This window comes from Hypanus sabinus, chromosome 4 (assembly GCF_030144855.1).
Source record: "Hypanus sabinus isolate sHypSab1 chromosome 4, sHypSab1.hap1, whole genome shotgun sequence".
NCBI lineage: Eukaryota > Metazoa > Chordata > Chondrichthyes > Myliobatiformes > Dasyatidae > Hypanus > Hypanus sabinus.
In genome coordinates, this window is record NC_082709.1 from 116,100,448 (window position 1) to 116,114,821 (window position 14,374).

The 14,374-nt window shown below is 39.1% G+C and overlaps 1 protein-coding gene across 2 annotated transcripts in view; it reads right to left on the reverse strand.

Annotated features, from left to right (window-relative positions):
* cdkl5 (cyclin dependent kinase like 5) overlaps nt 1-14,374 on the reverse strand; it is a 202,894-nt gene that overhangs the window by 161,032 nt on the left and 27,488 nt on the right. For both annotated transcript variants that reach the window (XM_059967969.1, XM_059967970.1), the window contains exons 2-3: nt 8,177-8,400; nt 1,353-1,387 (exon numbers count right to left, since the gene is read on the reverse strand). In XM_059967969.1, the coding sequence (XP_059823952.1) occupies nt 1,353-1,387; nt 8,177-8,240 (99 nt within the window). In that variant the 5' untranslated portion in view covers nt 8,241-8,400. The remainder of the gene's footprint in view (nt 1-1,352; nt 1,388-8,176; nt 8,401-14,374) is intronic.

The window sequence follows — 14,374 nt, forward strand, 5'->3', positions numbered from 1 at the left end:
GTATATGAATTCTAGCTAAAATATTTGTTAGCACCACGAAATTTCAAATCTTCATAAATGGGAGACATATAACCACCCCAAAACAATCAGCATTTTCTGTAGACACAGATAGTTGACCACAGACAACATTATGCAATTATCAGCAGTCAGAATGCAAGAAGTTATTAAATGGAGGCCAGGGGATCTTGGTTAGACCAGAGCTAAAGTTCCCTCTAACTCATCAGGCAGATACTGTCTGTTGATAGCAACCTCACACAGCAACAGGATTTGGAACCATAAAATACTTGAATACAAAACAGTGGCAATACTAGAATATCCTTTCCATCAGTCTCCTGAATACTACTAGCCACACACTGGCTAATACAGCAAAAACATTTACGACCATAAATGACTTAAAAGAGTAGAACTAGATGTCCTTTACATCGTTCTCATAAACCACTATCAAGCCCTGCCATAGGCACCAAGCAGGTTCAACATATTGACATCATGGTGCAAAACAGTCATGCAGCACAAATACACAGACAAAATTACTCTGATCCAAATCCTGGATCCCTCTCCTCTGTACCAATGGAAACTCACTTTCTCATCCTAGTATACAGAGCGTGAAATGGAATGTCTATGACTTCCAGGGTGCTTTGCAGCAAAAACAGAACTAGGTAGCAGTACAGAAGCAGGGCCTGTCACTGATTATAGAACTGAAGTAAAGGTAAAAATAACTAAAAATTATGAGGTAACCATAGTGTATAAACTACAATAATGGGTTGGGACCCATCTACTTTAAGTACTTTGCTGATGAAAACCAGATTTTAAAATGCTCCTTCTTCTTCCATTTCTGAAATTCCAATCTCCCCACGGCCAGAGAAAATATGTACTTAATCTTCTACAAAAATTAACTTCTAATGCCTATTTTTCAAAAGAACCACCTTGACAGAAATAAAATCCCTACCTTCTAAGAAAAATATTTCAAAAGTGATATTAAAACCAAAAGGTGATATACAGAAGTGGATTGATGCAATTTCTTAATGTCATAGTCCATGCACATTATATCTTTTCCCTCTCTAAACTAAAATTCTCCACTACCAGAGCTACCTGTTAAAAACTTCACTGATTTTGTTATCCAATGCTTCTTATGTATCAAAAATTCAGCGAATGGTGTATGATACTGTAGATCATCTAAGATATTAAACCTGTGTTAACACAGAACTGAACCAACTCATGTCCGTTATGAGAATGTATCAATCAACATGATTACATCATTACAGAATATATACACATCAATAATAGGTGAATTTTGAAATCCATTAATGTTTTTTTTCTTCACTAAGAAGTTCATTAATCTGTCATTCACTAACCTTGTGCCTGCACTTTAGTACCACCCCATAGGCTCCTGTGAAAGAAGAAAAACAATTATATTTCAGATGATTCAAATAAATTATTGTAAATACTTTTTTCCCCAACTTGCCATCCAGTTACCTTCATTCTAAGAACACCTATTTATCACCAGGTTACAGTTTACTTTCACTGACCATGTTCCAACATTTTGCTCAAATGAGCATTTAATGTACAGCGAAGAGCAAACAAATTCACATTTCAGTTCGATGAACTTTCATCAAAACTAGGCAAAATTAGAAAGCATGTGCTTTCAGTTCCAGAGAAAGGGCAAATGTGGAGAGAACAAAAGCGAACATCTGTGATTGGATGGAGGCATAAAGAAGTTGTGATCTAAACGATGATAGACTGGTGACGCTTGTTAATTGCAAATTATCTGCCTGGACTTGACTTGCATCACAAAGAAAAATGGAACTATGAAGTGAAACTGGATTCAGAAAATGTAGAAATTAATATCAAATCCCAAGGACTGTAACATAGCTGAAGATTATATGCTGTTCCATGAGATAAAAGAAATAAGTAGTGCAAGAACCCAATAAAAGATGATAGTGTCTAAGTGGGATATAAATACTAAAGTCAGAAGCAAATGAAAGCACAAGGTTGCCTTGATAGACCAAATAGAAATTACTTCTTTTTTCCTCAGAATGGTTACCAACATGTGTTTGCTCTGCCTATGTATAGCAGATCACATCATGAGCACTGAATGCAGTCTTTCCAGTGTGTGTGTCAGAACCAGCTATTTTTGATGAAACATCAAAAGATTAACTCAATTTTGCTCCTACATTTTCTATCTGTACTCCTAATATTTCCTATTATTTGAGGTTTATAGAAAACACAGCTTTCATTTCCTTGCCTTCATTCAACTACTTCATTTTGTCTTCTTGGAACAGATCAATTATAATTAACAAGCCTTCCAACACCCTCTGTCTGCCAGCACGTGTCTTAAACCAATTTGCATCACAGATTCTCTAGATTTCCACCCTCAGACATTTTCCATCCTTCCCTTTCCTTGCTATATGCTGATTCTAACATTGCTTAGTTATGATAAAAGGTCATCAATCCAAAATGTTAAATCTGTTCTTATTTCTGCAGATCCTGCATACTTCCAGCACTTTCTGTTTCATTTCTGATTTCCGGTAGGTATTTTGTTAATATGAAAGACCTAGCTGGAGAGGTCTCCGACTTGCATTGCTCAGCTATTCATGCAAAATGACAAACTCTCCCTTTGTGTGTTTTGTGGAAAAAATAAACTAAAATACTAAACAAATACCCTCAGTAATAACAGAAATTTTAGAAGATTGAGGAGAGATCTTATTGAAATGTATAAAATTCTAAAGGGAATGGACAGGCTAGATGCAGGAAGATTGTTTCCAATGTTGGGGAAGTCCAGAACGAGGGGTCACAGTTTAAGGATAAAGGGGAAGCCTTTTAGGACTGAGATGAGGGAAAACTTCTTCACACAGAGAGTGGTGAATCTGTGGAATTCTCTGCCACAGGAAACACTTGAGGCCAGCTCATTGGCTATATTTAAGAGGGAGTTAGATATGGCCCTTGTGGCTAAAGGGATCAGGGGGTATGGAGAGAAAGCAGGTACAGGGTTCTGAGTTGGATGATTAGCCATGATCATATTGAACGGCGGTGCAGGCTCGAAGGGCCGAATGGCCTACTCCTGCACCTATTTTCTATGTTTCTATGAAATAAGTAATCCTGAATTGTTTTCTAATTCTATTCCGATCTACAGAAAACAAGGTTATAATTTGTGAGTTTCTGAACCCAGGAAACTTCCAAAGAATTTTAAAAAATGCTTTAAGAGTACAATGGAGTTAATGCACCTTTGTCTGGACCATGTAATAAGTAATTTTTTTGTGGCATTTTGATACTTGGAATAACAACCACTTCAGCTTGTGGTTACATAATCTTCCAGCATAATATATGTTTATGGGTCAGTTGAACACCACAACTGAATCTTAGTAAGCCAAAAACAACTTCTTGGGGCGGGGGGGGGGGGGGGGGGTCAAAAAGATTGTTGGACGGATGAGAGGGATCATGGACAAATTTAAGGGTGCTACGTATGCAGCACTCCTGATAAATATCTCAGATGGGTGGATGAGAGATCTTGATGATCCTCTCAGCAGTCTTCGCAATCCATTGTAGGTACTTGCAGTCAGATGCCTTGCATTTCCCATACCAGATGGGGGGGGGGGGGGGGGGGGGTGGGAAGAGGAGGAAGAGTAAGGCGAAGGAGGAAGAGGAAGAGGGAGAGGAGGAGAAGAAGGTGGAGCCTTGCTTGCCTTAATCTCCTCAGGAAGTGAAGAGGCTGCCAGACTTCCTAGACCAAAAAGGAGGTGCTGAGAGACCAAACACACACAAAATGCTGGTGGAACACAGTTGGCCAGGCAGCATCTATAAGGAGAAGCACTGTCGACGTTTCGGGCCGAGACCCTTCGTCTGGACTAACTGAAAGGAAAGATACTAAGAGATTTGAAAGTAGTGGGGGGAGGGGGAAATGTGAAATGATAGGAGAAGACCGGAGGGGGTGGGATGAAGCTAAGAGCTGGAAAGGTGATTGGCGAAAGTGATACAGAGCTGGAGAAGGGAAAGGATCATGGGACGGGAGGCCTCAGGAGAAAGAAAGGGGGAAGGGGGAGCACCAGAGGGAGATGGAGGGAGAACAGGCAGAGTGATGGGCAGAGAGAGAGAAAAAGCTCTGTATCACTTCTGCCAATCGCCTTTCCAGTTCTTAGATTCATCCCACCCCCTCCGATCTTCTCCAATCATTTCGCATTTCCCTCTCCCCCCATTACTTTCAAATCTCTTAGTATCTTTCCTTTCAGTTAGTCCTGATGAAGGGTCTTGGCCCGAAACGTCGACAGTGCTTCTCCTTATAGATGCAGCCTGGCCTGCTGTGTTCCACCAGCATTTTGTGTGTGTTGTTTGAATTTCCAGCATCTGCAGATTTCCTCGTGTGTGCTGAGGGACCAGATGAGTTTGTTAAGGAGCCACTTAGGTACAGTGAGAATGGTCAGCCAGCACCATCCTAAAGAACAATCATCTCATTGGTCTTGTGCATGTTGAGTATCAAATTTCTGTGCACATGACAAGATAGGACAAAGCCAGCATGGTTTCCTGAAAGGAAAATCCTGCCTGACTAACCTACTGCAATTTTTTGAGGAAATTACAAGCAGGGTAGACAAAGGAGATGCAGTAGACATGGTATACTTGGATTTTCAGAAGGCCTTTGACAAGGTGCCGCACATGAGGCTGCTTAGCAAGATAAGAGCCCATGGAATTACAGGGAAATTACTAGCTTGGGTGGAGCAGTGGCTGATCAGCAGAAAACAGAGTGGGAATAAAGGGATCCTATTCTGGCTGGCCGCCTGTGACCAACAGAGTTCCACAGGGGTCAGTGTTGGGACCACTGCTTTTTACGATGTATGTCAATGATTTGGACTATGGGATTAATGGATTTGTGGCTAAGTTTGCCTATGAAACAAAGATAAGTGGAGGAGCAGGTAGTGTTGAGGAAACAGAGAGCCTGCAGAGACTTAATTAGTTTAGGGGAGCGGGCAAAGAAGTGGAAAATGAAATACAATGTTGGAAAGTGTATGGTCCTGCACTTTGGTGGAAAAAATAAACAGGCAAAACATTATTTAGATAGGGAGAGAATTCAAAATGCAGAGATGCAAAGGGACTTGGGACTCCTGGTGAAGGATACCCTAAAGTTTAACCTCCAGATTGAGTCGGTGCTGCAAAAGGCGAATACAATGCTGGCATTCATTTCTAGAGGTACAGTATAGAATACAAGAGCATGGATGTGGTGTTGAGGCTCTATAAGGCACTCATGAAACCACATGGAGTACTGTGTGCAGTTTTGAGCTCCTTATTTTAGAAAAGATATACTGACATTGGAGAGGGTTCAGAGAAGATTCACGAGAATGATTCCAGGAATGAAAGGGTTACTGTATGAGAAACATCAGGCAACTCTTGGCCTGTATTCCCTGGAGTTCAGGAGAACGAGGGAGGATCTCACAGAAACATTCCCAATGTTAAAAGGCCTGAACAGATTAAATATGGCAAAGTTACTTCTCATGGTAGGGGAGTATTGGACAAGGGGGCACGACTTCAAGACTGAAGGATGCCTATTTAGAATGGAGATGTGGAGAAATTACTCTAGTCAGAAGCTGGTAAATCTGTGGAATTTGTGCCATGAGTGGCTGCGGAGGCCAAGTCATTGGGTGTACTTAAGGCAGAGATAGATAGATTCTTGATTAGCCAGGGCATCAAAGGGTATGGGGAGAAGGCAGGGGAGTGGGGATGACTGGAAGAATTGGATCAGCCCATGACTGAATGGCAGAGCAGACTCGAAGGGCTGAATGGCCTACTTCTGCTCCTATATCTTATGCTCTCTTCTTTTCCAATATACTCTTGCTATCCTACTTTGTCTTTTTGATGATTGCACATGTTAGAATTCCCTGTATATACAAAATAAACTTGTTGTTTGAGTTGCTAATAGCCAATCCCTAGTTATAGGTATTCCACTAAGGAAAATCTATAAAGCACTGATAAGGCTTCACTTGGAGTATTATGAGCAGATTTGGGCCCCTTATCTTAGAAAGGACGTGCAGAAACTGGAAAGGGTTCAAATGAGGTTCACGAAAATTATTCTTGGATTGAACGGTTTGTCATTTGAAGAGCATTTGATGGCTATATGCCTGTATTTGCTGGAATTCAGAAGAATGAAGGGCGACACCTTTGAAACCTATCAAACAGTGAAAGACCTTGATAGAGTGGATGTGGAGAGGATGTTTCCTATGCTGGGAAAGTTGAAGATCAGAGGACACAGCCTCAGAATAGAGGGGTATCCTTTTAGAATGGAGATGAGGAGAAATCTCTTTAGCCAGAGAGTGGTGAATCTGCAGAATTCTTTGCTCGAGGCAGCTGTGGAGACCAAATGTTTATGTATATTTAAGGCAGAGGTTGACAGATTCTTGACCAGTCAGAGCACGAAAAGATACTGGGAAAAAGACTGGAGCTGAGAGAAAAATTGGATCAGCCATGATGAAATGGGAGCAGTCTCGATAGGCCAAATGACCTAATTCTACTCCTCTATCTTATGGTCTTAAGGAAACAGTTTCTTGCCATCCACTCTGTCCATCCTTCTCAAAATCTTAAATTGACACAGAAGGTCTACACACTTAGCAGCTTAGGCAGCATCTGTGGAAAGAAGAGTCCAAGACCCTCTTTTTCTCCTTCCACAGTTATTGTCTAAATGTTCCTAGCAATAGCACACATAAAATGCTGGAGGAACTCAGCAGGTGTGGCAGCATCTATGGAAATGAATTAACAGTCAATGTTTCAGACCGACACCCTTCTTCAGGACTAGAAAGGAAGCAGGTCACCAAAATAAAATGGTGGGGGGGGGGGGAACTAACTAGAAGGTGATAGATGAAGTCAGGTGGGTGGGAAAGGTAAAGAGCTGGAGAAGAAGGAATCTGATAGGGAGAGGACAGTGGAATATGGGAGAAAGGGAAGGAGGGGTACCAGGGGGAGGGGATTAGAAGGAGAGGGTAATAGATTCCTTATTTTTGCACTCAATCCCTTTATAATAATTTTTTAAACTATTAAACTTCTTTTATTTAATATTTATTTCCTATATTTAATGGCATTCCAAAATCTCCACTGTTCACCAATTTGGCCTCTGAGAATGAGTAACAACATAACAGTTGGATAAATTTAGCCAAACTCATTAAATGTAGCTTATGGGGCATTTAATTCAACAACAAAAATGCAATGCTATCTTGAAGCATGAAAAGCTTAATAAAGATCCTGATTTAGGGAGAGTTATCCACAGCTACACAAGTCATCTGCACATAGAAACATAGAAAATAGGTGCAGGAGTAGGCCATTCGGCCCTTCGAGCCTGCACCGCCGTTCAGTATGATCATGGCTGATCATCCAACTCAGAACCCTGTACCTGCTTTCTCTCCATACCCCCGATCCCTTTAGCCACAAGGGCCATATCCAACTTCCTCCTAAATATAGCCAATGAACCGGCCTCAACTGTTCCCTGTGGCAGAGAGTTCCACAGATCCACCACTCTGGGTGAAGAAATTTTTCCAGTCCTAAAAGGCTTCCCCTTTATCCTTAAACTGTGACCCCTCGTTCTGGACTTCCCCAACATCGGAAACAATCTTCCTGCATCTAGCCTGTCCAATCCCTTTAGAATTTTATATGTTTCAATAAGATCCCCCCCCCCCAATCTTCTAAATTCCAGTGAGTATAAGCCTAGTCGATCCAGTCTTTCTTCATATGGAAGTCCTGCCATCCTAAGAATCAATCTGGTGAACCTTCTCTGTACTCCCTCTATAGCAAGAATGTTTTTCCTCAGATTAGGGAACCAAAACTGCATACAATATTCTAGGTGCGGTCTCACCAAGGCCTTGTACAACTGCAGTAGAACCTCCCTGCTCCTGTACTCAAATCCTTTTGCTATGGATGCCAACATACCATTTGCCTTTTTCACTGCCTGCTGTACCTGCATGCCCACCTTCAATGACTGCTGTACAATGACACCCAGGTCTTGTTGCATCACTGCTGTACAATGACAGCCAGGTATCGTACATATGAATGTACAACTCATGTAAAGTCTCCTCAGCAAAAGAAAGACATGCTATTTTTTGTTAAAATACAAGAAAATAATTTGTTGTTATTTTTCCAGCATATTCTGAACAATGTATTAATGTGGACAATGTAATATCAACATTAACACTTTCAGTTCAGTCCTCACCTTCACCTACAATTCTAAGGACTTCAAATTTATTCATCACATCACCAATGTCAGGAATCTTCATGAAGACAAAGTTCTCTGAAAAACGTGATCCAAAATCACATCGTGGTTGCAAAAATTAATCATGCACGCAGGTTTTGTACAGTGTCCATAGAAGCAGAACTTCCAACAAATCAATTTCACATCCTTCATACTTGTCCGAATCTAATCACAATGCTGTCCATCTGAAAGAAACAACATATGTAATTATCAATACTGAAACTATTTCTGGGAAATAAATTACTATTAACTGGAAAAGAAGGTGACTTAACTTTTCTACTGAGGCAAGATAATGTTGCAAATCGTATTAAACAATATAAGATAAAAAAAATTGTAAATAGCACCTATTCCATCTGACATCTACAAAGTGGTGAGGTTACTGTACCTGGAAATCTTATATTTTGGACTGAAGATGTGTTCCCTATGTGCAATTAACATAGTTCTAATATGTACTATATATAGTTCATATATGTACTATATGAAGAAGAGTCAAATTTTTTAATATCAATCAGGCAAAATAAAGTACACCAAAATCCAATAGTTTAAATGCTGTATTGAAATAATAATCCACCAAATATTTGAGTGCAGTGGAGGGGAAGGAAGGCATGTGAAATGGAAAGGGGAATGAGGATAGCATTTTATAAATATTACCAGAACACAGAAGTTTAGCTAACTAACTCCCAAAAGGTTTAATTAAATTTATGGTGTTATGCGAATTTGAATTACTCCCAACAACATAATGGCTTCCCATGAATTTCTCACATTATCTTAGCTTTCAAATGACATTACAAAGATAAAATACTTCTGCAGATAACATGACATATTTAATGACAAATGCAATAAAACCATGATCCATTTGGTAAGCTATAAAGACATTTAACATACAGCTGAGAAAAACTCAATGCTTCTAATGACATTTATCCCATAGATTTTTCCCTGATAAAGTTTAGGAAGCTCTCAGTACCATTCAGCACAGGATTTCCAACAGATAGCAAGAATGGGGAAAAGACAGGGCAAAGAAGAACCATTATAATAGGAATGACATTACAGATTTCCCCATTTCATAACATCTATTTATTACACACATTATATCCCAGAGATATTCAAAGAGAAACAACTGGTTACATTTTTTAATTAGATATTCCTGGAGCATGGACATTAAGTTGTCCAATTTATCTAAGTCATTTATATATGTTTTCCACCATATGTTTCTCAATTAAAATACTGAAGCACCAAAGCTATTCATTCATAAAAGCCTTATCAAAGAGCTCAAGCCTACCTTCAGTGATTTGGCCCACTCTGTGAAAAGATCTATATGGTTTTGACTGGATAAAGAGTATTAATAGTATGCTTTTCTTTCATTGCTATAATATCTAATGTCCCTTATAAGTATGCTGTAGAACAGGCATGGGCAAACTACGGCCCGCGGGCCAGATGCAGCCTGTTAAGCTTTTTAATCTGGCCCGCAGAACTTGATGAAATTATATTAATAAACCTTGTTAACGTTTTTTCCCCGCAATTCTGGCATTTTCCCAATAGATGACGCACTCTATATACATTTGTGGCGACCCATTTCCTGGCACATCTGAACCGGCTCACAATTAGCCAGCGTTCCGGCTAAGGGAGATAGCCTGCGGGGATTTGCGAGCACAGAGCTTTGGAGCCTCTGCGCCACGGGGGGGGGGGGGGGGGGCAGGTTGAGGGAGGCTTAAAAGTGAGGCTGGGGATTTCGAATAAAGTTTTTTTCTTCGACTGCAGTTACTGACTCCGTGTCGTAATTTTAGCGCTGCATGTAGCACACCGCTACACATTGACCTTTGTTGAGGTGCAGCGTATTACTCCACATCTGCGCTTTACTCGTTGTTCGGCTCAACCTATTTGTGTGAACAGGCGTTCAGCGTCATGAACATCAACAAAGCCAGCCACAGATCCAAGTTAACTGACCAACACCTCAGATCCATCCTGAGAATCGCCACAACAAAACTAAATCCAGACTTTGATGCGCCGGCTAAAAAGGGAGACCAACAACACTGTTCCCACTGAAATTAAAAATAAGTTTCTTCGTTGTGTTATGTAAAAAATGCATTTGAAAATTTTTTTTTCAATAAGCCTTACATGTTACATGTCATTTCTGTTAAGTGATGGACATGAGTAGTGCGCAGGTGCACGTACGTTCTCAAAATAAAAAATGCGCTCCAGATCAAATAACGCGCTCCGCATACTGTTCTCTCCTTGTGCTGGTCGTTGTTGAGTTTTGGCACAGGGGACAATTGAATAAGAAGGAGCAGGACAAGCAGACCTGCATCTCCTACCGTTTTTGAAATAAAAGACAGGCAGGAGGAGAGTGATGATGATAATATCTTGAAGGATAACAGAATTTTCAGTGCTTTAAAATAATAACTGTTACTATTAAAAAAAGCTGTATTTTATTCATTTAATTTTCAGTGTTTTAAAAGTCCTTTCAATAAATAGCTAAATACCATGGGACTTCAAAGACAGATATTTTGTTGTAATGCATTTGTTCATTTTCAATTGAAATTAAAGCACGTGTTTTCTACATATCCCATGATATTTTATTTTCTCTTATGAGGTGTATTACCAAAACACTCCATCCATCTGCTCCTGGTCCGGCCCCCCTGTCAAATTTTAGAACCCTTTGTGGCCCACAAGTCAAAAAGTTTGCCCACCCCTGCTGTAGAACATTTCCAAAAACATGTTTGTAATATCACAGTTATAATCTCTTGTGCTTGCATACACAGTTCAAATGTGATGAGGCCTTGTCTGTAATATTCTCAAAAATCTGACTGAAACTAGGCAATAACTTAGCCTTTAATCCTCCTTCACTCTTTGCATGTATAAAAAACTCTTTATTATACATTGGTTTATGTTACAGCGAAAGTTTTCAGGAAACAATATTTCAACATATGTTAAACTTCTTTCTAAATACAGAACATGGAAATTTAGCTCAAAGTATTGGTTGTATACGAAAGTCATTCTTTAACACCGGTATTACTTCCTAATGCCTTCAAATTTTATTATAGTATCATAGCATTTTCTTAACATTTAAGCATCTGGTATTGTCTGCCTTTCAGCCAAGAAATGTTAGTACTTAATAAGTAGTCTAAAACACTTTACAGCTGCTTGCACAAAAGTAGCCCAATCAATACTGACAAATGCTCTGCAGCTTCCTATTTATTTAAGCAGGGTGGTAGTCAACACTCTTTAACTGACAATGAAATATCACAAGATTTCCACAATTCACAGAAAATCCAAATGCACAAAATTATTTGAAAGATTTGGCTTCTACCTCTTCTTAATTTTAAAGATGGCTAGCAAAAAAAATAACTGCCCACACATTGCACAGGTCATGAAAAATAGAAGTAAATATATTTTTTAAAATTTGAATATGCACATGTAAATTAGGCTTCGCAATATCATGCATGATTAGATTTGTGCTACATAACAATTTTAATGGGCAACTAAAAACCACAGATTAAAAACCTATATCTCTCGAAGTATCAAAGTACATTTATTTTAAAGCATGCATGCAGTGTATGACCCTGAGGTCCATCTTCCCATAGACAGCCACAAAACAAAGAAAACCATGGTACCCATTCAAAGAAAAACATCAACACCCCCCAACACGTAAAAAAAGATCACACAAATGGCAAAAAATGAGTGAAAAAACACAAAATCAAAAGAGTTCAGGCATATGAAGTTAAATTCAATCTAATGCTGTGTCATTCGCTATCTGCAGGCCGCCCCAATCAAAGATGTCCAAAATAGCGACAAAGGAGGAGCAACCAGGAACCAGAAAAGGACATGCACACTCACACATTTGTTTTACCTTGAATACCCAGTTTTCTGTGCTAAAAATACGTTCTGAGCATATTAATTTCCTTGACTCACACAATGAATTGAAAGACATTGTTTATTAAAACAAAAATTAATTACAGTAGATTTCAGTTAATTGGGACAAATGGGACCAGCACGTTTTTGCCCAATTAAGCAGCTGTCCCAATTAACTGAGAATTTTCATGGAAGTAGTTTAAAAAGGTACTTAAAAAAAAAATAAACTGTGATAAATTATATATTTAAGGAAATACAGAACAAATTAAAATACTACCAATACAACTGCAGTACTATAAAACTGTGTATTTGTTCCTAATACTTATTGACTGAGGAATTCATCTGTGTTGCGTTTTTTTTGACTGTAAATGAACAAAATCAGCGCAGACACCTTGAGCAGATAATGGACTGCTTTCATAAACCCTGTCAACGAGTGCATCCTCCAAATCCTCATTTAATTGTAGCATTCAATATGATTGTTGATACTTTCAAATTCTTCATAGTTTCCAACTTGCTCAAATAGTGAAACAGTTTCATTTTTACTCCTGGCTGTATCCTGCATCTCCAAACTTGAATGCCTGAAGCCACAGTGAGTAAAACAGCTCTGAATTTTCTTACTGCTTATTTCTCCAACTACCAGTGACAAAAATTGCTGCTTTTTGAACACACACACAAATAATGCTATTTAAAAACTGTTCGCTCTAAGCATGGTGTTGTGTCTAATGGCCACGCAAATGCAGGCAACTAATGCTATTAAGTCTGGCCGAAGGGTTCCAGCCCAAAACGTGAACTGTACTGTTTTCTCCCATAAATGCTGAGTTCCTCCAGCATTTTGTGTGTGTTGCTCGGATTTCCAGCATCTGCAGATTTTCTCTTGCAAGTAAGAAACTGTTTGGGAACAGTCTCAAAGTGAGCAGCATAGTGTCTCAAATAAACAAAATGAATTCTGGCCATTTTCTCAATTAGTTTTTGTTCTTTAAGAATTGTTCCAAATAAGCAGCTGTCCATTTAACCAATGGCCCTATTAACTAGAATATGCTGTATCATAGTTACTGGTACTCAATAACCATGCATTTGTATTAAGATCCATCTCATCAGATCTATAGCAACTAAATAAGAATATGCTAAGCAACAGAACATTCTGAACAGAAACAGAAACATTGTAATAGAAGTGGATTGATATTCAAATACAAAGCAATGTACACCACTTGAAGGCAAACACGAGGAAATCTGCAGATGCTGGAAATTCAAGCAACACATACAAAATGCTGGTGGAACACAGCAGGCCAGGCAGCATCTGTAAGAAGAAGTGCTGTCAACGTTTCAGGCCGAAACCCTTCGTCAGGACTAGACGAAGGGTCTCCGCCCAAAATGTCGACAGTGCTTCTCCCTATAGATGCTGCCTGGCTTGCTGTGTTCTACCAGCATTTTGTGTGTGTTACACCACTTGAAAGTATTTTCCTTCAACTTTTATTTCAATTTTTAACAACTTTACCGAATTTTTAATCATTTGTGGAGTATCAGCATCATAGACAAGGCCAACATTTACTTTGCATCTCAATCTGTCTTTGAGAAAGTGATGATGCAGCCTTTCTGGCGAAGATACTCCCTCAGCAATGTTGTGTTTGAAGTTCTTGAATTTAGATTTGGCAAAGATGAAGAAAGGGTGATATATCTTCAAGTTAGAATAATGAATGTTTTCAAAATGACTGTCAGGCGGTGACACTTTTAAACTACCTGCCATATTTGTCTTTCTTGGTGAAGTTATGTGTGTGGATGTGCTGATAGTGTAGCCAAGGTGTATTATTATATACACTTTGTGGATGAAGAAAAACCCAAATGATTATAAATCCATATTAAAAGACAGAATTGATACCATGTTCACTAAGTGGCAAAATTAATGCAGCTATAGTTAACAGCTAAGGGAATCTCAAATGTTAAATATCATGATCAACTTGCATTGAGAGCTCAGAGATATGTCCAGACGATCAATGAAAATAACAGAATTCCCTGAAATATTTACAGAATTTGATTGACTAGGAGGATCATTGATTTCATTTAATTTAATATCTATGTTTTTTTAATTTCAGTGGACAGATGTTGATCAACTGGCTGGAGTGTTACCTACATCTTTAACTTTTGGCTTTAGTAGGCTGAGGTACCCACCTGCTTCCAGCAGGCTTCAATTACATCAGTACCTCAGAAGAACATGATAATCTGCCTCAATGACCATCATCCAGTAGCACGTAGATCCATTGTGAAGTATTTGAGGGATTGGTGATGAAACTTATCAATGCCTGCCTGAGAAAT